We start from the raw sequence: 27,600 nt of genomic DNA on the forward strand, positions 1-27,600 counted from the left end.
AGCCTTCCTGTTACTGAAGGCCAGGTGAGGAGGGAAAAATCTCAAGTCTGCTGATATGAACAGCACTTATGCAGGGCCTTTATTTGCAGTTAAAAAAAATCCAAAATTAATCTTACTTTTTCAAACAGGCTGATAGTGGACTGAAGACAGTTTAGTTCATACAATCATTAAGAAGTCTTTGGTTTTCTCACTGGCAGTACAAATCTGGGTAATATCTGCTAGTAAGCCACATGGCAGTACAGTCTTGCAAACATCTACATTCAATGAAGCAATTTGGGAGCTATATAAAGGATAGTCAAAATAAAAATGGAAGAAATTTGGCGAAAAAATGATAAGGATTTTATTTCTGTAGGGGTGCAATAAAGAATGGCCTATAAACTAAATTAACAATAATAATATATTAATACAAATATTAGCAAAAGTAACATAATAGAAAGTGTCAATAGTGTACATTTGGTCAAAAGATACATTTAATAAATATAATTTTGAGGGCTTGTCATGCTATACAAAACATTAGTATAGGCATTTTAGTTTTGGAATAATCTAACATCGAACAACAGTCACTTATTACAACTTTCATTCTGTTAAAAAATTACATATACATACATACACAGACACACACATATATATATATATATATATATATATATATATATATATATATATATATATATATATATACACACATATACATATGATACATATATATATAAAAAATAAACACACACATGGCATAAACATACTGGATGTGGGGGATAAATAAGGGTGTCTTCTAGGTTATATATTTAAAAAAAAAAAAAAAAAAGGATTAAACTCAAAATTTGCAAATTTTCCCCTTTTAAATAAGACATTCCATGTGTTTCGTATGTTTGATGAACTGTACTGCCACATGGAACTGGTATAGCCCAGATTTTAGAAGTATATACTAATCAGACTTAAGTAAGCCACTCTGAGGGGGTTTTAAAGAAGACTTAAAGCAAGTTTTACTCTGTCACGAGTTAGAAATGAGGTATACAACAGCTCCTGTAACCTGCAGTGGATCCCCACAAACCCACCGCACCCATCGCTTACACAAAGAAAGAAGAGAAATTGTTGAACATTTCTATCATACTTAGGAGGTATAAATTAAATAAATTTAGGAAACACCCAAAAAGGCTTGTGATCTCTAAACCACAAACGATTAACAGAAAATATAATCAGACTTTTAAAGCTAATTTTTAAGTTTCCTCTCCAAGAAGGCAATTTAAAAATATGGTGAACATGCAGGGAAAAAAAAGTCCCAAATAACTTATTTTAATAAAAAGTAAATATCAATTACGACCTTTAGCTTTTAGAAATAGGATTCAATTTCTTTTTCTTTCTCTGTGTTATTATAGGAACATCTTAAAGTCTTTGTTCCAAGTGCTCTTTCTTACATAATTAATGTCATCTCATCATTCCTATTTTATCTACAAGACAAACTAGCTCTTATATTAAAAAAAGTATCATGTCACAATTACTAATAACCACCTTCACATATCATCTGGAGTTTATAAGTAAAAGCGTTCCATATGTAAAAGAAAAAGCCAGTGAACATTCCCTCTCTTTCATCCATCCATTCCATTTTCCAACCCGCTAAATCCGAACACAGGGTCACGGGGGTCTGCTGGGAGCCAATCCCAGCCAACACAGGGGCACAAGGCAGGGAACCAATCCTGGGCAGGGTGCCAACCCACCACAGCTCTCTTTCTCTCTCCTAACTAAAATGTATAACTTTAATTAACAGGCTCACTGGTTTAAAACTGATAAGCTAATTTTTATTAATATATTAAGAACTGACAAATATACATTTGTAAAATAGGTTTGTACTGATATGTAAAATGAATTATCAATTTATTTTAATTCAGGAATAATGGTGCTACTAATTTAAATTAAAAAAATGCCTGAACATATACAGACAGACACATTCAGTGCATCACGCCTGTATAAACCAGTGACCTTGCCAATTTAGGGAAAAATATCTAAGATACAACTATAGTTCTAAAGTTTGAGATCAGGTGCTTATAAAGTCTTGATAACAAACCCTCATATTTTGCAAACTAAGAGAAAAACACCTATGATAGTCACCCATTACGCACTATTATATCAGGACTACCAACATGGTGCTTGGAAAGAGCACCAGCAACAGCCATTATACAGTAGCAATACATTTTCAGATCCACCACTCAGGTGCAAGGAGCAAGTTCTTATTTTTTTGGTCTAGACAGAATTATTTCGCATTGCTATCATAAAAGGAAGTTTAAAAATTTGCTTTTTTTTTACTACAAGCATGACAAGCCACTTACATTCAATTCATAAACAAATTATGGAGCAAAAATAAAAATAAAATAAAAACTCGAAAATAAATCACTCGGTAACTTCATCTTGTGACCACTCCCTCATCAATTTCCCTTCTCACCCTTGCCAACCATCAACCAACAGACAGGATAAGAAGAAAAAACAAGCATGAAAACCTCACAAATACATTTTTTTTCATTTGTTTTTTTTTTAGTAAATGGCAATGTGATGCACACTCTGTATCAGGCCACGAATAAACCAAGTGGAGCTCAGAAAAAAGGCCTTTTTGCTTTGCAAGTAGGATTACCCAAAAAAAAAAAAAAAAAAAAACACCAACAAAAAACAAACAAGACTTCCCCTCACCCCTTTCCCCTCCTCATGTAGTAGTATTTAACATTTTATAAACAGGTGTTAAGAATGTACAGCAAAATTAATTAAAAGTTCATCTACATTCTAGAAACTATGATGATGATCTTAATGATGTAGGTACACAGTATGTGTGTTAATTAATGTAAGCCTTAATTGCTAAACTATGCTGAGGTATTTTATTTTGAAAGGAACGCTTAAAAACAAAAAAGCAAGGAACATGCAAGCAAGGAATGCACTGGTGAGATGTGGGCCTTTCATCAGCGTAAGGGTAACAAATAACATGCACATATTTCTTTCTGTATTTGATACCAAAACATAACATTTGTAAAAGAAAACAAGGCAGTAGAAAGGGTTAATAACCCATATATACATGTGTGTATAAAGTTGAATAATATTAAGTTAGTTATAATCTAAATTAAAGACACTGAATTGTACTAGCAAATTACAGATTTTCAATCATTTAACTAATATTTCTCTTAAAATGTTTCAGCAAACCACATGAGCAATTTTTTACAAATACATTTCCTCTGCTTGCTGTCCCCTTTTATCTTTGGGTTATGCATTTAAATATTAAAAACAGCTACCTTAATTAATCAAAATAAGAATATTTGATAATTCTGATTAAGTGAAATGCAGGTATCTGCATGTCAGAATCAATTAAAATTATATAATTCACAAAATAATGCCCAGGCACGATTGCAAACATGTGAAGAAAAACTGGATTCACAATACTAAGAAACAGAATAAAATGAATAACTCAAAATTATCTAGGAAAACAGTATTATTTTGTTTAACATTCAGAAATACTGTCCTTTCACACATTTAATTACAGATGAAATATCCCATGTAATGCATAACTCCTTTTGGAATCCAATACTTTTTTTTTTTTTTTAAATATATACAGCACATGCTAATTGTATGGAAAAGATTTTCAGATTTTAAATGATTATCTAAAATGTTCTCTTCATAATCAATTGTATACCCTTTTGCCAATGAGGTAATTCTTTGACAACAGAAAAGACAGGCCCATAGAAAAATGTTAGAAGGAAGGACAAAACAAAAAAAGAATGGTCAGTAGCAAATATATTCTAAATGCACATGAACTGCACTTAATATAAACTCTCTCATTGGTACAGCAGCTTGCTAGAAAACGACTTTGGTTCAAGCTTTGCAAGATGGCTGACTGCAGGTAGGAAAGCAGCCATGGTAATATCTGCTCTACAGTTCATTCATTAACAATGAAAAATAATGAAAACAATCAATCAATCAATGCTGCAAGTTTTAAAAGTAAAAAAAAAGAAAAAAAAGTAATCTGTCATTTTTGTAAGGTAGAAAATAGTGACATTTAAGACTTTCATGTGCACAGATTACAAGTTAATCAAAATCTATTATGCTTTTGTTGTTAATATAAATCTTAGATATTAAAAATTACAGATTGGTAAATTCTGAATAAATAAAAAAGCACTACACCTTTTGTTTTATGGTTTGTAGTAGAAATAAAGACGTTTTTATCAATATTTTTCTAATAACAGAGATGTGCAAAGATTTTTTTACTTACATAACCTGCAGCTCCTGTCTATTATTTTTTATTAAGCAGCCTAGATTTGAAAAGGCTGGGGAAAGGAGACAATTAAAGCTTTCTAAATTAAGTTAAAACAGACTAAACTTGTAAATGTTCTTTGGATACAATTTTTATAAGTTTACATATAAAAATATTGCATCTCTCTCTCTCTGTTGGTCTAAAATGTCCAGACTGTTTTCTATAAACATTTCTCACAGTTTCACTTAACTAAATTGAAGTTTCTTCTTAGCTTCCAAAAAATATGAAACTAAAATATGTCGGGGAAGAAATTGAGAGAAATCTATTTTTCCCAAATGAACTGTAGATCAATTATCCAGTTTGTTATTTTTGGTACAGGTACTGTGCACATGTAGAAGGAAAATTATACTGAAACAACTCTGATAATTTAACACTGAGACAGCCTCTCCTGAAATGCAATGAAATTATATTGCTATCTTATTAAAAAAATACAAATACATAATAAACCACACATATCTTAACAGTGATCACTTTGCAGTTTTAGACTCTCCCCTCGAATCAGCCATTATTTGTAAAGCTGCCAATCCTTTGTCTTTAAAACATATGAGCAAAACACCAAAAAAAGTACTCGGAAGAGAAACTGATATGCATTACATAAATAGTTGAATTTCTGAAGAAATACCTAAACACCATTTTAAACAGTGTGCAAAAGTACTCTTCAACTGGTGTTTTTCTTTCCTAGCTCAAATTTATTCAAAAATGTGCATTTAATCTCTCTTCTGTATAGGCAGCTAAATAAGTAAATGACTCCACACCAGCAGCTCACAAGAAAGAAAAAAAAAAAGGAGTATATTCTAAACTTAGTTGCCACATGACAGAACTAAAACCTTGGGATCCACCACTCCTATGGCAAACAATATTTCTCCTGCACTCTCTGCCTTTGCATCCTTACAAAGGATTGCATGTATATGGAACAGCACTCTACGCAAATCCTGCAAGTCACTTTTCTTTCGTCAGTGTAACTGCTAATATTCAATTTATACAAAAATGCTGCTTTATCATCAGTGTTCCCAAAATGGAGCATAAAGGAAAAACAAAAAGAGATAATCAAAGCTACGTGTGTTGCAAATGCTCCCTTACAATCAACACACCCACAGAAGTGTCAGCAGGGTCTAATTTTCCAATACAGGGAAGAATATGGTTTAAATTCTTCCAAACACCAAAGTTCATTAAGGGATCATGCAACTTTGGAGGAATAAGAGATCAACTTCTGAACACATACTCTCACACACACACACGTACACACTCACACAAAGTATACACCTGCCTGAAACTGCAGCAATTAAATGAAAACCAAGTACTATTTTACTGTGATGTTAACACAGTTAAACAATGGCCTGTATAACAGACCGAAATTACAGTTAAAAACAAATAACCTAATAGAACAGATAAATGAAAACCTTTACTTGTATGCTAATGAAAGTTATTTCAGTAGGATAACTGCTCAGGTACAGTTTCTCTATTTTTGGTTAGAATAGTCTATATTAATTAAAAAGCAGTCCAGGGAAAAATAGTCCAAGTTATTCATCTTTTGTGCCATAAGCAGCCAATTACGTGGAGACCAAAAAAATTCTGTCAAAATTAAAATTGACACATGAAGACTTAGAGCTCTTTTGTTATGCCAGCTTATGAGATATGCTGATGTTGAATATGAGAGAAAGATACTGGCACATTTGGATAAAAGAAGAGTTCCTCTTTTCAATGCATTTCTTTTTGGTGGCAGCAAAAAAGGAGCAAGCTTTAAAATCTTCCAAGGAAAAAAAAAAACAAAAAACAAAAACACAGTCCAACTTCCTTTACTACACAACAATCATTAGGTTTTGGATACTGTAGTTATGGTTGGTGCAGCACTGGATCCTCCTGCAGAAGTGACAGGGTTCTGGTTTGGTTCAGTGGCAGTTGACGTGACCTGGAGGTTTAATGCCTGCGCGGAGGCACCTGCAGAGGCCGCTGCCGCAGACACCAAGCTAACTGGATTGCTGGTGAGCAAAGAAAGGTTCTGTGGACTGAGAAATAATGGAGCAGTCACAAGGTTAGGAGTACCACCTGCATTTGCATTGGCAAACAAGAAATTTCCATTGGCATCCAGAGAAGTTATTGGAAGAGTCCCACCAGATGCAAGAGCTAAACAAAAAAATAGACAAACAGATAAATACCTGTACATACAAAAAATAAATACAAAATAGCAAAGAAAATGATTAAACTACAGTATTCTGTCTCTCTCTCTTTTTGGCAGAGGGGAACTGATGTGAAAAAGTAGGTAAGGGTGCAAAGGAAGATTAAAAGGAAAATTTATTACACAGAAATGCTAACTTGGTTTGAATAGAAATCATACAAACTTACAGGAATAATTTATGAGTCATTTAATTACAATTAACATCAAAACTAACTGAAAAGGAATATTATGGACAAAAAATATGCATCATCTACCAACCTTGAATAGTTGCTAGAGTACTGTTACTCATCAATGCAGGACTCAGAGCACTGCCAAGTGTGCCAGGATTGAGGCTAAGTAAGGCACCACTGAAAGCAAAAGAGAAAAATTAAAAATCAAAATAAATGGAATATTTTACATTATGCAGAAACAACATTTAATTGTACAAAATGCAGAATTCCCAGGAGATTATAAAGCTCAGGTAAAATATGATTTTCTATTAGTACAACCTAAACTATAACTGAGAATTTCTGCCTACACATGCTAGAAAATTGCCCATCTACACAGTTTTATATAACATTTTAAAGTCAACAAAAACACAATGTTAAGTTTAGTTGTCATAGAGCACAATAGTTCTTTTATGTTATGGAATGGTTAATTATATCAAAGGTAGGCTTCTCTCTGTTACTTTAACAGCTATTACCCAAGTACCACTGTCTGGAACTTTAAGGTTAAAGACCCGACAATCTTAAGAATGCACTATTTCCATCCATATTTTCTTTGATTTCTTGGCCCTTTATCCATCAACACACAGTACATAAGTTCATCAGTGCTCTTAAAGTCATCCCCTCCATTTCAGTGTGAGAATATATAGGAAAGTTTTTGGGCCCAGATGGACATTCAAAAACAAACATTTTTTAATAAATGCATAAAACAAGACTACATATTAATTCCAATATACAGTCATGTCTGGGACTGGGAGAGTGAGAATCAAGTGGTAGAGATAACTGACCTGAGAATACTTTAGTAAATATGAGATACAAAATTTACTGATAGCAGATAATCCTGCACAGGTGTGGCCGCAGAATTATATTCAATTATGGTTAAGGTCGTTCATGAAAAATACAGGGCAATGCAATTGTATGTAATTCTGGTCACCACAGTACAAAACAAACAGCAAAGCACTGCATCTAAAGAAATAGACCGGAAATAATCTGAATGGTCAGTCACCACAAGCGCTTTTCTGTGTTACTGGAGTGAGTCCTTTCTCTCTCCTAGTCTATAAACAGTGCTCCTCCAAAATTGTGCTATAAAACGCTCTGTGATAACTAACATATTGCCTGTGTGTTTTCCTACTGGAAATAATTACAAAATATTGTGGGCACCTCCCCCCATGGGAAGATATGCAGTCCAAAGTTGGATGCTTTCTTTTAACTCACTACTACCATGATAACCTGAACTGGAAGAGCAGGGATAGACAAGGATAAATTAATACATTTTAGACCATTACTTGTAATGTATTCTCATCTGATGTCAGTAATCATGTAATACACCGAAATAAAAGTAAAATCCCTTAATGATCAACCAAGTGATGTCTTTGTAACCTGAAGAAAACATCAGAAAGTTAAATGTTAGTTTGTAAACAAAGTTTGATGTTAGTCAGACAGACAGACACTTTATTGTCATTGTCACTTTTACAAAGGAACAACGAAATTGAAGGTGCAGTTGACTCAGTGTGAGGAATAAGAGTTAAAAAGACAAAAAGACAAGAAGACAAGAAGAGAGAAAATAATAACAAACTGAATAGTAATAAATATACAAATTGCACTTGTTGACTTAAGGTCTATATTGCACATTGGCAGAATGATATGGAGCAGTTTTATTCTGAGTTCAGGGCCATGATTGCTTTCGGATAAAAGCTGTTTTTAACACTAGAATTACCACAGTCTACGAAAAAACTCGTAGATCCGGCCCACCTTAAATCGCTTCTTAAATCAGTTCACACCTCTCCGCCAGCATCTTTTGTCCTCTAAATGTGCTGATAAAGACAAGCTGCCAGCAGCCGGCTATTCCATCCCCCCTCCGACTTAGAACGTGCACGAACTTCTCCCAGCTCATGCCTTGATTGATTATCTGGGAGTGAAGTGGAGTTTTAGAGTGGAAATAACAGATCGTTATTTGGAACACACGCATTTCATGCGTGTTCCGTTTCTACAGTAATCTGCGTAAACACATTGTTAAAACAGAAACTTTTTCATATTTTAGTAATAAATGTTACAAAATGTAGGCATAAACTATACAATGTGTAAAGCCTGAGTTCCAAAGATCAAATAAACACTTTCACAAAAGCTTCAAGGATGCTACACCATTTTCCGTGGCGTGGTGCAGTAAGATTTGCCTCTCAGAGCACAGCAACTTTGCCGTGCCTCACAGACCTGAGTTCGATTCCCTGCTGGGGATAAAGTGTTGCTTTTTACTTTTCTTTTTAACCTCAAACGGACATAAAATTTATAAATTGGTATGCACTGTCAGTTAATGAGATTGTTATATTTTCATGTGGGATGCTCCTTTTAAAATATTTTTTTAACAATTGAGACTGCAATTAACATGAATAACTGTCCCTATAACTTATTTTTAAGATCCATAACACAGAGACAGACAGAGCACTGCGTAATAGAGAGACAGACAGGCAGAGATATATATAAATAAACAGGGAAGGCACATGTACTGAAAGAAAAAAAAGATCAACATGTGTGTTGTTCCTCCAGCTCTGAATAAGCTCAAGTGCTCTAACATCACCCCTCCCCCCAATTTGACTCTCTAAGTAACAGCACAAGTACAGACGCAAACCAAGCGCAATCAAGAGTCCCTGGTTTGATCCCCACTCACTCCTATATTTGCCGTTTTTAGTAGTAAGCTGCTCTTTTTGTTAATATTATACAGTACACACATGCACTTGGTTTGTGTCTGTACTTGTGCTGTTACTTAGAGAGTCAGATGGGGGGAGGGGTGATGTTAGAGCACGTGAGCTTATTCAGTGCAGCAGGAACAACGCACATGTTGATCTTTTTTTTTCTTTCAGTACATGTGCCTTCCCTGTTTACTTATATATCTCTGCCTGTCTGTCTCTCTATTATGCAGTGCTCTGTCTGTCTGTGTGTTATGGATCTTAAAAATAACAGTTATAGGGACAGTTGTTCATGTTAATTGCAGTCTCAATTGTTAAAAAAATATTTTAAAAGGAGCATCCCACATGAAAATATAACGATCTTATTAACTGACAGTGCATACCAATTTATAAATTTTATGTCCCGTTTGAGGTTAAAAAGAAAAGAAAAAAGCAACACTTTATCCTCAGCGGGGAATCGAACTCAGGTCTGTGAGGAGGCAAAGCTGCTGCACTCTAAGAAGCAAATCTTAGCGCACTACGCCACGGACACTGTTGTATCATCCTTGAAGCTTTTGTGAAAGTGTTTATTTGATCTTTGGAACTCAGGCTTTACACATTGTATAGTTTATGCCTACTACATTTTGTAACATTTATTACTAAAATATGAAAAAGTTTCTGTTTTAACAATGTGTTTACACAGATTACTGTAGAAACGGAACACACATGAAATGCATGTGTTCCAAATAACGATCTATTATTTCCACTCAAACTCCACTTCACTCCCACATAATCAATCAAGGCATGAGCTGGGAAAAGCTCACACACGTTCTAAGTCGGTGGGGGGATGGAATAGCCGGCTGCTTGCAGCTTGTCTTTTATCAATACATTTAGAGCAGGGGTGTCAAACGTACGGCCCGCGGGCCAAAACCGGCCCACTAGGGGGTTCAATCCGGCCCACTGGATGAATTTTGAAACTAAAAAAATTAATAAAAGACACGAACTCGAAATTCGTAATAAAATGCAATTCCTAAATCATCCGCTAGGGTGTTAGTCAGATGAGAGGGGCGCACTGTGTTAGTCAAAGGGGAGGGGTGCACTGTTTTAATTAGAGTAAAAGAAGCAACAACTCTGCCACTCTGTAGGCTACCTTATTTTCTACTCACCTTGACACCCTCATTAGCCAAAATGTCTTTGTCAAAAAGGAGAAAAGTGGATACCGAGTGTAGGGTTTTCCAAGAGAAATGGACCACTTCCTATTTATTCACAGAGATAAATGGGAAACCTGTGTGCTTGGTGTGTAATCAACAAGTGTCGGTGCTCAAGGAATATAATATTCGGCCCCACTATGAGACTCATCATGGTGGAAAATACGACATCTTGCAAGGACGACTGAGGAGAGAGAAGATAAATGAATTGCTGGTGGGTCTGAGAAAACAGCAGTCAATTTTCACTCGGAGCCGAGAGGTCAGTGAAGCAGCAGTAAAAGCCACCTACGTAATTGCTAACGAAATAGCATTAGCATCAAAGCCGTATTCCGACGGTGAGTTCGTTAAAAGATGCATGATGAAGGCTGCAGAACTCGTGTGTCCTGAGAAGCGACAAGCATTTGCCAACATTAGTCTGACGAGAAACACTATGGCAGAGAAGATATCGGAACTATCGGCTGATTTAGACAGGCAGTTGAAACACAAGGTCAAGTCATTTCTTGCATTTTCTGTTGCAATTGATGAGAGCACTGACATTACAGACGTTGCTCAACTGGCCATATTTATTCGTGGAGTTGATGACACATTGACCGTCACTGAGGAGTTCCTTGAGTTGGTGCCTATGAGTGACACCACAACAGCTGAGGACATTTTCGGCTCTGTGGTTGGCGTGCTGGACAGAGTCGGGGTGGACTGGTCCCGCGCCGTCAGCCTGGCTACAGATGGCGCGCCATCAATGATCGGAAGAAAAGCAGGTGTTGTGACAAAATTCAGAGAGAAAGTACAAGCCGCTAATGGAGGAGATGGTTTCTGGACATCTCACTGTATTTTGCACCAGGAGGCATTGTGTTGCAAGTCGTTAAAAATGGATCACGTCATGGAGGTGGTTGTCCGAACTGTTAATTTCATCCGAGCCAGAGGCCTGAATCATCGTCAGTTTGACTGCCTTCTCAGTGACAATCACGTTACTAATACCCTGCCATACTACACTGAAGTAAGGTGGTTAAGCAGAGGTGCTGTGCTGAGGCGTTTCTTTGATCTACGCGAGGAAATCGGACAATTCATGGAGAAAAAAGGAAATCCAGTGATGGAATTACAATGTCAGGAATGGCTGCAGGACCTTGCATTTCTGGTGGATATTACAGAGCACTTGAATATTCTGAACAAAATGTTGCAAGGCCGCAAAAAAGTTGTCACACAGTTTTATGACAGCATATGTGCATTCAAGTTGAAGCTGACTTTGTGGGAGACACAGCTGTCAAGTGGTGACCCTGCACATTTCCCTTGCCTAAGAGAGGCATGTGCAGCAGGCATATGCTGACATGAAACAGTATAAAGACAAGATTGCAGGATTGCTGTGTGAGTTTGAGGAACGGTTTCAGATCTTTGGTGAACTCGAGAAAGAATTTGCAGTTTTTCGCTCACCCTTCACAGTCAAAGCTTCTGATGTCCCTGTCGACATCCAACTAGAGATAATTGATTTGCAATGTGATGCAGATTTGAAGGACAAGTTTGCCTCAGTGGGCTTGGACACATTTTATCAATATCTCTTGCCAGGGTACCCCAAATTAACAGCCCTGGCTGCAAAAATTTTGTGCATTTTTGGGACAACCTACCTTTGTGAACAAGTTTTCTCAGTAATGAACATCAATAAAACAAAATTGCGCTCAAGGCTCACAAACAAGCACTTAGATGACATTCTGAGATTGGCTACTAGTCAGGACATGACACCTGATATTGATGCACTTGTGCAGACCAAAAGATGCCAAGTTTCAGGAGCAAAAACAAAGTAGTCTAGATGTGACTAACTCCTTTAAAATATTGCTTCAGACACCGATTGCACTTAAAGAATTCAGTTCTGTGAAAATGAATTCTTGCTGTAGAAATAGTTAAAAAAATGTTACATTTAATGTAAGTTAACAGCTTCGCTACAAAAGAGTTTGGTTTGGTGGAATCCTATTGTTCATGTAATGCCATAAATTTTAAGGTGCAGTACTATATTTTTCAGTTCCAAATACCTCTGACTTTAAGTTTTGTTTGTATTTGTGCAAACACTTGTTTTAAGAAATCTGAGGTTGTTTATATGTTTTGATATGTTGATATGTTTTGTAAAACATTTCATTAAATATGAAGATTTTCTAATGTACTTGTACTTCTTTGCACGAAAACAAAGGGAAAAAACATGGACTTACTATTATTTATAGGTAATTATGTTATAAATACTGCTCCGGCCCACTTGACATCTAATTAGGCTGTATGTGGCCCCTGAACCAAAATGAGTTTGACACCCCTGATTTAGAGGACAAAGGATGCTGGTGGCGAGGTGTGAACGGATTTAAGAAGCGATTTAAGGTGGGCAGGATCTACGAGTTTTTTCGTAGGCTCTGGTAATTCTAGTGTTAAGGCGGTTTGTCCTGGTTTTCATTGCTCTGTATCTCTTGCCCAATGGTAAAAGCTGGAAGAGGCAATGACCGGGATGTGATGAATCCTGTGAAATGTCTATTGCTTTTTTGCGGCATCGGGAGGTGTAGATTTGTTCCAGAGTGGGGAGGGTACAACCAATTGTTCTCTCCGCTGTCCTGACGACCCTGTGGAGCGCTTTCTTTTCTGAGGAAGTGCAGCTGCCGTACCACACACACAGTCCGTACGTGAGCACAATCTCGATGGAATAGTGATAAAAAGCAAGGAGCAGATTTTTTGGGAGATGGTTCTTTCTGAGAATTCTCAGAAAATACAGTCTCTGCTGCGCCTTCTTCAGCAGCTCCTTGGTGTTGGCGCTCCAGGTCAGGTCATCCTCCAGCTCAATACCCAGAAACCTGAACACCGGGACCCTCTCCACACAGACCCGGCCAATGATGAGTGGCTGGATATCAGTTTTGTTTTTCCTAAAGTCAATAACAAACTCCTTCATTTTTTTGGTGTTGAGGAGCAGGTTATTGACTGTGCACCACTCTGACAGTTGCTCCACCTCGTCCCTGTATGCCAGCTCACCCTCCTTGCCCGAGATGAGTCCGACCACCGTTGTGTCATCCGTGAACTTTATAATCTTGTTGCTATGGTGAGTGGGGACACAATCATGTGTAGAGGGTCTAGAGGAGCGGGCTGAGCACACAACCCTGCGGCGTCCCAGTGTTGAGGCTGAGAGCAGTGGTTGTGTGGAGACTCAGCCTGACCCTCTGGGAGCGACCAGACAGGAAGTCCAGTATCCAACTGCAGGTGAGTGATGGAAGTCCCAGATCTACCAGTTTGGACACCAGTCGTTGTGGGAGGATGGTGTTAAATGCCGAGCTGAAGTCTACAAAGAGCAGTCTGGCGTAACTCCCCTGCTGCTCCAGGTGGGTCAGGGCAGCATGAAGGGCTGTGGCCACAGCATCCTCCGTGGATCTCTTTGCTTTGTAAGCAAATTGAAATGGGTCCAGGTCTGCTGGCAGGCAGGCGATGATATGACTCCGCACCAGTTTCTCAAAGCACTTCATGATGACAGATGTGAGTGCCACTGGGCGGAAATCATTCAGACTGTTCGTGATGGATTTTTTCGGCAGCGGAACAATGATTGAGGACTTGAGGCAGGATGGGACAGTGGCCTGGGACAGGGACTGGTTGAAAATCCTAGTGAAGATTCCGGCCAGTTGATCTGCACAGTTTTTCAGCATCTGTCCAGCCATACCGTCTTGTCCTGCAGCCTTCCTCGGGTTCACCTTCCTCATCACCCGCCTCACCTCACACTCTTCCACTGTGAGTATATTGCTGTTGTGAACAGGCTGCTGTGATGGAGCTGCTGTTGATGTCGCCTCAAAGCGGGCAAAGAAGATGTTCAGCTCCTCTGCCAGAGAAGCGTCTCCCTCAGCGGCCAAGAAGTTGCTGGATTTGTAGCCGGTGATGTGCTGGACACCCTGCCACACCTGCCTGGTGTTGTTGCTCCTCAGATGGTCTTCTATCCTCCTTCTGTATGCTGCCTTGGCCTCTCGGATGCCTCTCTTCAGGTTCGCTCTGGCTACACTGTAAAGGGCCCCATCCCCAGACCTGAAAGCAGTATTCCTAGCTTTCAGCAGACTCTGGACATCCCTCGTCATCCAGGGCTTCCTGTTAGGATAAAATCCTTATGTGTCTGTCACTGGTGACGTTGTCCATGCAGAACACGATGTAATCCAGGACTGCCGTAGTGTGGTTCTCCAAGTCTTGGTGATAGAAACCCTCCCAATCGGTTCTCTGGAAGCAGTCCTGCAACTGTTGGGAGGCCTCCTCGGGCCATATGGTAACAGTCCTGGTCATAGTGGGAGCTTGTTTCCTGAGGGGAGTATATGCAGGGATTAGAAGCAGGGACGTGTGATCAGACTGGCCAAGGTGTGCTAGGGGTTTAGCCCTATAGGCCTGTCTGATGTTTGTGTACAACTTGTCCAGTGTTTTTACTCCCCTGGTTGCACACTTTATGTGTTGATGGAATTTGGGGAGAAGTGCTTTCAGATCTGCATGATTAGAGTCCCCAGAAATGATGTGAACAGCCTCAGGATACTTGCTCTGTTTACTGCTGATGGTGTCATGCAAAAGCCCCAGAGCAGAGTTAGCATTAGCATCTGGTGCTATGTACACAGCAGTTAGCAGTATAGCATTGAATTCACGGGGGAGGTATATAGGTCTGCATTTAATTGTCATAACCTCCACGTCTGGAGAGCAGTGTCTGGTGACTATGGTGGAATTTGTGCACCAGCTATTGTTCACATAAATGCACAGCCCCCCCTCCTCTCTTCTTACCGGAGTGCTCTGTCCTGTCTTGCCGGTGTGCTGTGTGGCCTGCTATCTCGATCGCCATGTCCGGTATGAGTGGATTAAGCCACGTCTCCGTGATCAGCAGGATGCAGCAGTCCCTGATCTTTTCCGTTGCAATCCGCAGCTGCCACTCGTCCAGTTTGTTTGCCAGAGACCTCACATTTGAGGAGAAAATGCTTGGAAGCGGTGGTTTGTGTGGCTGCTTCCTTAGCCTCACTAGCACGCCGCCTCGGCACCCCCTCTTTTGTTTACGTTCTTTGCGCCGCTGCCGGCTCCTCGAAGCTGGGATTGTAATCCACGGAGAGCCCGGTGTTTGTGCGATGTCGTCCGGAATGTTGTGGACGCGGAGAAACTCGGATGTTGAGCAACTCTTGCTCCGTAAGCCGATAGATAAAATATCCTGCCGGCTATACGTGTATTTATCCAGGCAGGGTGGAAAAAACAAAATCTGAGTCGCAGAGCACACAGCCGCAGCATTTAAGCGTGCCGCCATGTTCTAAAAACTAAAATCAAGACCTAGGACACGGTTTGTAGACACTGAAGGATTGTAATTATCTCTGTTAGAAATTAAAAGCAACTGTTTATAGTCTTGTAATGCATGAAAAGTTTGTTAGATAGCTGTTTAGGTATAGTATTATGAGAGGAGTTATTTTCTCAAGGCACAATACTCAGCAGTTTAAAATACAAATACCAGTTTTAAATGTGTAGCATGTACAGAACACGGAAGAAGCCTTATTTTATATCTTAACACAGACTTTAGAGGGATGGTTGAGTTTCATTAACATGCAACGCTTTTGATGAAAATCATGCAAAAGTAGAATAATGGCCAACTGTGTGTCTGCTGCTTCGTATCGAAATACAATGCCAATGTAAAAATGTGTGATACTTGTTTATAAACGTGAATATTTGCAGGTTTGGCTCAGCTTATGGATTCAACTAACTCTTACTGGCGGGCTGTGGTTCAGGTGCCCTTTAACAGATGTGGGTACAGGTCAAATGCAGTTTTTAAAAACTGAACCTGCACAGCACCCTACCCTACTGATAGTGGTAGAATTATTTGTCTTGTATGCCTTATACTGCTGTTTTTTCTGTCAAAGCTTCTTTTTAGCTTTTATTTATCCACTATAGAGTTTTCTTTAATTTCTTACTGCTTCTAAATTTCAGCATGAACTTCTTAAAAGCTAAACAAATGCGTCTTTTTTAGACTTTGCCACATCTGCTTAAAATTTGCTTTATTAAAGCTCAACTTAACAGTTTTAGTTTTTGAATAAATGCTCTGCTAACACACTGAAATGTATTCTATTACAGTCATTAGATCCTAATAGTTCAATTACTTTTAGTGTCTGAATTCTATCCTGATTATTATAAAATACCAAATCTAAAGTGGCTTCCCCTCTTACTGATAGTTTAACACTAGAATTACCAGAGCCTACGAGAAAACTCGTAAATCCAACCCACCTTAAATCTGTTCGCACCTCTCCATCAGTGTCTTTTGTCCTGTAAATGTGCTGATTAAGACAAGTAGCCTGCTATTCCATCCCCTACCGTCGTAGAACGTTCACTAAGTTCTCCCAGCTCATGCCTTGTTTGATTATCTGGGAGTGAACTGCTGGAGTTTTAGAGTGGAAATAATAGATCGTTATTTGGAACACATGCATTTCATGTGTGTTCCGTTTCTACAGTAATCTGTGTAAACACATTGTTAAAATAGAAACTTTTTTCATATTTTAGTAATAAATGTTACAAAATGTAGGCATAAACTATAGAATGTGTGAAGCCTGAAGTCCAAAGATCAAATAAACACTTTCACAAAAGGTTCAAAGACGATACAACAGCTTCCGTGGCGTAGCGGTAAGATTTGCTGACTTGTAATCAAGGGGCCACTGGTTCGATCCCCACTGCCTCCTCTATTTGCCGTTTTCAGTAGTGAGCTGCTCTTATTGTTAACCCCTTAACCGCCCTCTGCCGGATATATCCGGCACCGTTGTTTTATTGCTAACGCCATACTGCCGGAATTATCCGGCACATTTGCCTGTGGTTATATGAATGCCTGGCAAGTAGTATAACTGACGGTTTGGTGTGGGTATTATTACTACGTTGTATTTCGACAAGTCTGTGGTTGTTTTGGCCGGTCATGTGACGTGATTCGCATGTAACAGCTGTGAATATGGCGAAACGTAAACTGACTTCAAGTGAGGCTTTGCAGGCGATTTTGGACAGTTCTGATCATGATTGTAGCAGTTCTGAAGAAGATTTTAGGGACAGTGATGAGCAGCAACGTGCGCTGCATGATACTGTGAATGAAGACGCATCGGATGACGGCGCTGAGTGGGTGTATCCCCAGCATCTCAGCTGGGCTGCTGCCCGTGGTGAACTACCTTTTCTGCATTCATTTGAGGGAACGTGTGGCTTTATTGTTGATGTAAACAATTACACTGCTGAGCAGTTTTATGAGCTGTTTGTGTCACCTGATTTGATCATACATTTTGTTCATCAGACAAATCTGTATGCAGCACAGTTTATTGAGAAAAATCCCAATTTACCTCCACATTCCCGTGTTCGTGCTTGGTTTGACACTGATGAAAACGAAATGAAAAAATTCATTGGGATTTTGATGTTGATGGGAATAATCAGAAAACCAGATATTGAGATGTACTGGTCTACAGATCCTATGTATGCAACACCTATTTTTGCAGCTGTCATGACACGTAACCGATTCTCTTTGCTGCTGAAATTCTTTCATTTGAATGACAACAGAAACGAGCCAGATAAGAAAGATCCAAACCGCAACCACTTGTTCAAGCTACGTCCTTTGATTGATCATTTATTTGAAGCATTTCAGTTGCCCTACATGCCAGGACCGTCAGTTGCAGTTGATGAAAGTTTATTGTCATGGAAGGGCCGCTTACAGTTTCGACAGTATCTACCATTGAAAAGGGCACGGTTTGGTATCAAGATGTTTTGCTTAGCTGAGAATTCAGGTTACATTTATAGATTTCGTGTATACACTGGCAACTTGCACAACATTTAGTGGTCAATACTGCTTGAATAAATGTAAAAAATGTAAAAAAAATGTAAAAAAGTAAAAAAACGAAAATTGTTCAGATTTCGCCTGGCGTGGGGAATATTTAGGGAGTTGGCGGTTAAAGGGGTAATATTATACAGTACACACATACATTTGGTTTGCATCTGTAACAGACCGTGTACATTTATAGTACTGTACTTGTGAAAGTTACCTTTTTTTTTCACTTTTATTCTCTCACTCACGATCACGATACATACTACCACCCTAGGGATCTGACGCTGTTAGTTTTTAGTTGAAACTGGGAATAACTGTAGATGCGAGTACTGTTTTGAGGCAATGGAACTGGACATTCTCTGATCTGGAGGGATAAAAGCTGACACACAAACGCTGGTGAATTTGTCTTCTTCGTATCTCACCGTCACTTGATTTTTTTTTTTTTTATTCAGTTTTATTGAGTGTTCCTGCTCATGCAGAATTAGCATGCACCTTATGGTGTATGATGTTAAAAAAAAACAAAACACAGATGTAGGTATTTATGATATTTTGAAGAAATCATTTTATGACCTGCATAGTAACAATCAGAAAAAATCATCACACTAATGCAATACTATTTGAAAATGAACCTGTAGCGTCAGTTCGGGTGTAATTTTACACTGTTACTTAGAGTCAGATCAGGAGGGGAGGGGGTGGGGTGGTGTTAGAGCGTGATCATCATTGAGAGAATAAAACTGAAAAAACCTAACTTTTAACAACTACCATAAATTTATATCCAATGTCCCATATATTTGTCTCTTTCTTTTTTTTCTCCATGCTGCAAGAAAGTTAGTGCAATGATGGTTTCTGATTTGTACTATGCAGGTCATGAAATGATTTCTTCAAAATATCAAATATCTACATCTGTGGATTTTTTATTTTTTGACATCATAAACCATAAGGTGCATACTAATTCTGCGTGAGCAGGAACACTCAATAAAACTGAATAAAAAAAAAAAAATCAAGTGACGGTGAGATACGATGAAGGCAGATTCACCAGCGTTTGTGTGTCAGCTTTTATCCCTCCAGATCAGACAATGTCCAGTTCCATTGCCTCAAAACACTACTCATATCTACAGTTATTCCCAGTTTCAAATAAAAACCAACAGCGTCAGATCCCTAGGGCGGTAGTATGTATCGTGATCGTGAGTGAAAGAATAAAAGTGAAAAAAAAAAAAAGGTAATGTTCACAAGTACAGTACTATAAATGTACACGGTCTGTTACAGACACAAAACCAAATGTATGTGTGTACTGTATAATATTAACAATAAGAGCAGCTCACTACTGAAAATGGCAAATATAGGAGGCAGTGGGGTTCAAACCGGTGGCCCCTTGATTACAAGTCAGCAAATTTTACCACTACGCAATGGAAGCTGTTGTATCGTCTTTGAACCTTTTGTGAAAGTGTTTATTTGATCTTTGGACTTCAGGCTTTACACATTCTATAGTTATGCCTACATGTTGTAACATTTATTACTAAAATATGAAAGTTTCTATTTTAACAATGTGTTTACACAGATTGCTGAAGAAACGGAACACACATGAAATGCATGTGTTCCATATAACGATCTATTATTTCCACTCTAAAACTCCAGCAGTTCACTCCCAGATAATCAAACAAGGCATGAGCTGGGAGAACTTAGTGAACGTTCTGCGACGGTGGGGGATGGAATATCAGGCTGCTTGCTGCTTGTCTTAATCAGCACATTTACAGGACAAAACACGCTGACGAGAGGTGCGAATGGATTTAAGGTGGGCCGGATTTATGAGTTTTCTCGTAGGCTCTGGTAATTCTAGTGTTAACATACGGTGTTAAAGTAAAGCACAGAGTAGACATAAGTGACTGAGTGTAGAGTTTTACACTATTCAAAGGGGTCTGGGAAAAATTATATTCTAGTGTTTACACCAGTAACCAAAAGTAAAAATAGCTGGGGCAACGGAGGAGGTATGGTATAGCCAAAAATATGCTGCAGAAGTACCTGCGCAAGTTCTGACCTGCTACAATAGATGAAACTAGCGCTGCTCTATGGGCAAAAACAGCAACAATGGACAGTGTAAATCTTATTTACCAATAATCCTAAAGAAATTGCAAAAAACACAATTTTCTTCACCAATACCAATGTTATATTGTGGTGAACTTTTCTCCTGAGACATGTTCAAAGCTCATTATGATGATTAGGGCCAGGCAAGTCATTGAGATTCCCTTTTTGACCAAAGCACATGCAGACCTGCTTCTCCATAACCAATGGAAGCCAAGCAATACTTTATAAAACGAGGCTAATATGCACAAAATAAAAAAAAAACAAAAAAAAAAAAAACAGATGAACTCAGTGCCCCTTCTTACTTCTGGAACATGGCACATTCATGACAATATGAACATATGTCAGGCAAATGCTCTAAATATTAAACAGGTGGTATAAAAGAAAAATGTATAAAGCTTAACCAGGTAACATCTGTGCATTAACTATAAAGAAAGTATTAGCCTGACAAAAACCAAACTAACCAACAACATCTACATGTAAGGAGTGTAAATGCTAAACTTCATTACAAGTAAACTTACCCTGGCGCAAACTGAGAAGATGCCATCAGACCAGGATTAAGCCCTGCAGCTGCTGCCATGGCAGCTAGGCCTGCATTAGGAGGCAGCTGTGTTGTTGCACCTTGCAAAGCTGCAGACAGCCCAGATGCTGTCACCATAACTTGACTGGTACCAATTGGAGAGCATAGAGATACAGATGATTGTGTTGTTGTACTTGTTTCCTGTGTGCTAGGCGATTCTGTTACAGGTTGTAGTGAAGTGGGAGAAGGACTGAGGGATGGAGACGTCACTGCTGAAGAAGTTACAGGTGTAGAGGAGATCACGGATGCTGTGTTGTTAGTGACAGACCCGATTCCTGTAGTGCCTAAAAGATGGCAATACATAACAAAAGGATAAGTTGCTATGGATTAATGTTTCTGTTAAGCAAATAAATATAAATGTAAAATAAATTACAAAAACATTTAAGGATTACTCGTACTGAAAAACTATAATGAAAAAATGAATTTGTTTATAATTAGTTCTAATAATGTACCTATCAATATTGCAGGTGATGCCACAGAACTTGGTATCTTACACAGACTGCTGATAGCTGGGACATTACTACTAGATCAACCTTTTAATTTTTAATTTATTTCAGGAATTTTTTTTTTTTTTTCAAGATTATAACATGCAAAATGGATCATTACAAAATCAATTCATGCAGTATACTGTTTCATAATTTATGAAATATTTCATAATTGTAACATCAGTTTATAGCAACAATAAAATTGCAATTCACTAAAATATCTAATTCTATTTACATTTAATTTTTTTCCACTCTTAAAGGTTATGTTTGTTCCCCCAAAGTTATAATTACTGTATTTGTTCACAATCATAGTATTTATTTGTTTGCTACAAGAAACTGATGAAACCGAGTTATAAAGTGAAGTATATTTCATAAATTTAAAATATAACTAGCCTGCTCTTATCCTTTATAAAGGAGGTGAAGGGTAACAAAGTCCCTTTACAAAGAAATGATGTAAAACTTTCAAAATACAACCCCAAATCAGAAAAAGTTGGGACAGTGTGGAAAATGTGAATAAAAAAAGAAAAAAGCAAGTTATAAATTCTCCTCAAATTTTATTTCATTGCAGACAGTATGAACACAAAATAATTCATGTTTTTTTTTGTCAACATCATTTGATTTGTAAATAAATATCCATTCTTGCCATTCAGGCTTGCAACACATTTCAAAAAAAGTTGGGACAGTACAGCATTTACCACTTTGTACAGTTCCCCTGTCTTTTAACAACACTTAAAAGACGTTTAGGCATTGAAGAAATCAAGTGACTAAGTGTTGCAGGTGTTAGTTTGTCCCATTCTTCCTGCAAACAACGTTTTAGGTGCGCAACAGTACGGGGTCTTCATTGACGCAATTTTCGTTTCAAAATGCGCCAAACATTCTCTATAGGAGATAAATCAGGGCTGCAGGCAGGCCAGTCAAGCATCCGCACCCTCTTCTTACGCAGCCATGCCTTTGTTATGCGCGCAGTATGTGGTTTGGCATTGTCTTGCTGAAATAAGCATGGGCGTCCCTGGAAAAGACATCGTCTTGAAGGCAGCATTTGTTCCTCCAAAACTGAGATATACTTCTCAGCATTGATGGTACCATCGCAGAAGTGCAAGTTACCTTTGCCAAAGGCACTGACACAACCCCATACCATGACAGACCCTGGCTTTTGGACTTGTATCTGGTAACAGTCTGGATGGTCCTTTTCCTCTTTGGTCCGCAGCACACGGCGTCCATTTCTTCCAAAAAAGATGTGAAAAACCGATTCGTCTGACCACAATACACGTTTCCACTGCACAATGGACCATCCCAGATGCCTCCGAGCCCAGAGAAGTCGACGGTGCTTCTGGACACTATTTATGTAGGGCTTCCTTTTGGCACAGTACAGTTTTAGCTGGCATTTCCTAATGTAACTACGTACTGTAGTGCTTGAGAGTGACTTCCTGAAGTAGTCCTGAGCCCACGCAGTTATATCATTTATTGATGAATGACGGTTTTTAATGCAGTGCCGTCTGAGGGCTCGGAGATCACGGCCATTCAGTTTAGGCTTGCGCCCTTGGCCTTTGCGCACGGTAATTTCTCCAGATTCCCTGATTCTTTTCACTATGTTATGCACTGTAGAGGGAGAAATGCCCAAATCTCTTCTTATCTGTCTTTGAGAAACGTTTTTCTTCATCATTTCAAAGATTTTTGCCCGCACTTGGTGGCAAACTGGCGATCCTCTGCCCATCTTTGCTCCTAAAGGAGTAGGCCTTTCCTCGATGCTGCTTTTGTACCGAATCATGATTACAATCACCTGTTAACATCACCAGTTTCAAATCACATCATTATTTAGTTATTATACCTCACTACTACCCCTTAATTACCCCCATCCCAACTTTTTTTGGAATGTGTTGCAAGCCTGAATGGCAAGAATGGATATTTATTTACAAATCAAATGATGTTGACAAAAAAAAAAAACATGAATAATTTTGTGTTCATACTGTCTGCAATGAAATAAAATTTGAGGAGAATTTATAACTTGCTTTTTTCTTTTTTTAATCACATTTTCCACACTGTCCCAACTTTTTCTGATTTGGGGTTGTACATCTATTTTGAAATCACTAAGATTTCAATAAAGTTATTAAATGTGCCTTATCTGTTTCTAAGACATGCTTGTGACAAAAAAGTAAATTATAAATAATTAATTTTGTAAGAGATTCTTGATAATATTTTTTCAAAGCAAGGATTCTTTTCTTACTCATTTGTCTGCTTGCTGCCACCATCATGAATGAAGTTATGACCACCCAACACCAAATCATTACATTTTGTGTTATTTTACATAGCAAAAAAAGAGCAAGAATCACGCCAAGTAGAAGTGTAATGGAAAAAGCACGAGTTTTATTGTATTTTTGTACATGTAACAATAAATTTCAACTATGTAGAATACACTGCACTGTATTTTTAACAAAAGCAAAAGATTATTAAAAGACCCAAACAACCTTTTCAGAAAATGAAAAATGCAAAGTGAGTGGCAGAGTAGACTGAAATGTCACAAACTAATTCTCAATGTTTTTTAATGCACAATGAGATGCTCTTGCAGAGGATATGGTAATAAAAGAACTGAGCACAATATTGAAGAACCTGATGCTATGAGGCTGGAATGACAGCTCTATGTCACCACTCTGCCTATGTTAAAACATCTGCAATAAGCTTACTTGATTTCAAACCTGCTTAATGTTAAGTGAAATGGCAATGCTAAAGTGGCTCAAGAGTTCATGCATTTGCACTACTACGATGGGCTAGCACCCTGTCCAGGTGTCCCGCAACCCAGCCCTGGATGAAGAAGGTTAGGAAGACGGATGGATAGATAATCATCATTAATCTATCACCATTATAATGCACTGTTGCTTATAATATTGTGCTTATAGCTATGAAAAACATGAGTAGATTGATCTTACTTCTAGTGTTTGCCTTTGTTTTGCCATGTTTCTTTCCACTTGTACTAAACCAGGGTATTTTTATGAGTGGTGTTGACTTTGCGCATTTCATTCCTCAACTGATCGAACTAGCATTTTTGTGGGTGCCCATGTGGTCATTTTTCCTGTGGGTAGAGACTCGGGATAGTCTTTGCACTGACTGGTTGTCACGCTATTAGAACATCAGAACAGTCTAGATGAGAACAGGCCATTCAGCCCAACAAGGCTTGCCAGTCCTATCCACATAATTGTTCTAAAAAACACCTTTAGTTTTAAAAGTCCCTAAAGTCATACTGTCTACCACACTAGTTGGTAGCTTATTCCATATGTCTATGGTAAAGAAAAGCTTCACAACATTTCTGTGAAATTTACCCTTAAGTTTCCAGCTGTGTCCCTATGTTCTTGATGAACTCATTTTAAAATAACAGTCTCGATCCCTACTAAACACTTCAATCAACTCTCCTCTTAGTTCTTTTAATTCCCTGTAGCCCTGGAATCATCTGAGTTGCTCTACTGTGGACTTTTTCTAGCACTGCTTTGTCCTTTTTGTAGCCTGAAGACCAAAACTGTATGTAGCACAGTGCATTATAAAGCTTGAGGATAACCTCCTTGGACTTGTGCTCTACCCATCATGCTATATAACTGAACATTCTGTTAGCCTTCTTAATGGCTTCTGAACACTGTCTTGAAATTGATGGTGTGGAGTCCACCATGATTCCTAAATCCTTCTCTTAAGGTGTACTTTCAATTTTCAGACCTCCCATTGTGTATTCAAACCTAACATTTTTACTTCCTACAAGTAATACTTTCCATTTACTGATATCATATTTCATCTGCCACAAATCTACCCAAGCCTATATGCTGTCCAAGTCCCTCTGCAATGATTCAACATTATCTGCCAATCTATCTATCTTGGTATCATCTGCAAACTTAACCAGCTTGCTAATTATATTCCTAAGGAAATCATTTATATATTCAAAATAGCATTGACCCCTGTGGAACGGCACTCTTAACTTCAACCAGTCCCCTGCTTCCTCTCACCATAACCCTCTCATTCCTTGGTCTGAGCTAATTTTACACCCATCTACAAACACCCTGAACTCCCACTTGTTTTACTTTGATGCCCAATCCCTCATGTGGCACTTTATGAAATGCTCTCTGAAACTAAGATAAATAATACATGTTCCACTTAGGGGCGGCACGGTGGCGCAGTGGGATAGCGCTGCTGCCTCGCAGTTGGGAGACCTGGGGACCTGGGTTCGCTTCCCGGGTCCTCCCTGCGTGGAGTTTGCATGTTCTAACCGTGTCTGCATGGGTTTCCTACGGGCGCTCCGGTTTCCTCCCACAGTCCAAAGGCATGCAGGTTAGGTGGATTGGCGATTCTAAATTGGCCCTAGTGTGTGCTTGGTGTTTGTGTGTGTCCTGCGGTGGGTTGGCACCCTGCCCGGGATTGGTTCCTGCCTTATGCCCTGTGTTGGCTGGGACTGGCTCCAGCAGACCCCCGTGACCCTGTGTTCGGATTCAGCGGGTTGGAAAATGGATGTCTGCTCGCCTAACTTTGTGCTCATTTTTATTTCTTACTAAAAATCTCCCCAGTCTCACCATTTGTATTAATAAACCCTTATGCTGTCACCCTCTTAATTGCTTTACGTTGATGAATGCTAAGAACTGTTCAATCTAGAAAAACTCAACTTACTGAATATCCACTGTTAGTTAATCTTACTGTCCTGTCTACTCCTACAGTTGCTTGTGCTTAAAATGTGTCTTAACGCTAGCTACCTGCCTACATGCTGTGGAATCCTAAGAACAAGTACATGTAACTTTAACAAATGTTCCCCAAACACTCAGCTGCTTTTGCTCCTGTGCAGGTGAAAAGAAAAAAAAAAGAAAAAGTAAAAAACCCTTCTAAAGGCAAAAAAAAAAAAAAAAAAAAAGCTTTAAAAAAATCCCACATGGCTCCATAGTTTTTAGGAGCAAAATGTACTTTTAATTAACTCATGCCTGCTTCTATTTAGTTTTTAAGAATGACGTCAACACATCTCAGTATCTAATCAGTACCAATAAATAGATTACCAGATGGAAGATGTTGAAGACAGCAATTAATAATAAAAATAATATTGAACAGCAAGGAGGTGTAATGGTAGCAGTGCTGTCTCACATTGAAGGAGAGTGTGGTTTAGAGCTTGCATGTTCTCCCCAGATGCTCGGGTTTACTCCCACAGTCCAAACACATCCTAGTTAGGCAGATTGGTACTGCTATGGAGGCCCATTTGTGTCTGTTCACTTTGGGAAGGACTGGTGCACCATTCAGGTATTGTTACTGATTTGCTTCTTATACTTGCTGGGGCAGGCTCCAGGTGACCCATGACACTGCCCCGGATAAGCAGGTTAGGAAGACAGATGGATAGATGAATAGGCACCTATAACCTGTGGTCAGTTCTTGTCACTTGATTGCATGCTATAAGCAAGCACAGTATCCTCTCTCACGAATGCACGGGTGCATTATCAATTCAGCAGCAGCTCGCAATCCTTGTGACAAAGAAAAGAGCTTTGTATACTGAAAGAATAAATTTGATTGTAAGTGTGACTTTTTCAATGATTATGGTCTAGTTGTCTACAGAACATAGACAAATTCCCATCTGGGCATCAACATTAAATAATATTAATAACAGTGCATGGTAATTACTTTCTGAGGTGAAATCATGGCCCTGGGGTCGGGAACAGACTGTTACTACACTCTTAAATACTACTTGGACAATATTCCAGTGATAATGGCTATTGGAAACTGGAAGAAACTCTGATTGGAAGAGATCTGGCAGACCCAAAGTCACACCCTAATCAGAAGACAAGTTTCTGAGGGTGACCAGCTTGCGTGATAGGCGTCTCATCGCACAACAGCTTCAAACACAGCTTAACAGAGGTTGAAAAACACAAATCTCAGTTTCTATTGTGAAGAGGAAACTTTGTCCAGTCTGCAATAGTTCAAAACTTTAAATTTAAACCTCTGGCAGTTTACTGCTTTCCTTTTCACCATTTTAGTTCATTCATTGCTTTTCCACTTATTAAATTTGAAGAAAAACTGGAAAAACCAAGGTGTTCTAAAGCATTTGACCAGTAGTGTATAAAGGAAAGGAGCTTAAACTATCTTGGTAAATTCCTTTTAACTTTAATTTGAGAGGAGCTGCTTTATCTA

At 38.6% G+C, this 27,600-nt stretch overlaps 1 protein-coding gene across 3 annotated transcripts in view; it reads right to left on the minus strand.

Moving 5' to 3' along the window:
• Positions 1-1,677: 1,677 nt before the first annotated feature.
• Positions 1,678-27,600, minus strand: part of pou2f1b (POU class 2 homeobox 1b) — a 236,255-nt gene continuing 210,332 nt past the window's right edge. For all 3 annotated transcript variants that reach the window (XM_028800092.2, XM_028800091.2, XM_028800093.2), the window contains 3 exons: positions 20,922-21,264; positions 6,720-6,808; positions 1,678-6,409 (listed from right to left, as the gene is read on the minus strand). In XM_028800092.2, the coding sequence (XP_028655925.1) occupies positions 6,099-6,409; positions 6,720-6,808; positions 20,922-21,264 (743 nt within the window). In that variant the 3' untranslated portion in view covers positions 1,678-6,098. The remainder of the gene's footprint in view (positions 6,410-6,719; positions 6,809-20,921; positions 21,265-27,600) is intronic.

The sequence above is a fragment of the Erpetoichthys calabaricus genome, chromosome 4 (genome assembly GCF_900747795.2).
Source record: "Erpetoichthys calabaricus chromosome 4, fErpCal1.3, whole genome shotgun sequence".
Taxonomy (NCBI): Eukaryota; Metazoa; Chordata; class Cladistia; order Polypteriformes; family Polypteridae; genus Erpetoichthys; species Erpetoichthys calabaricus.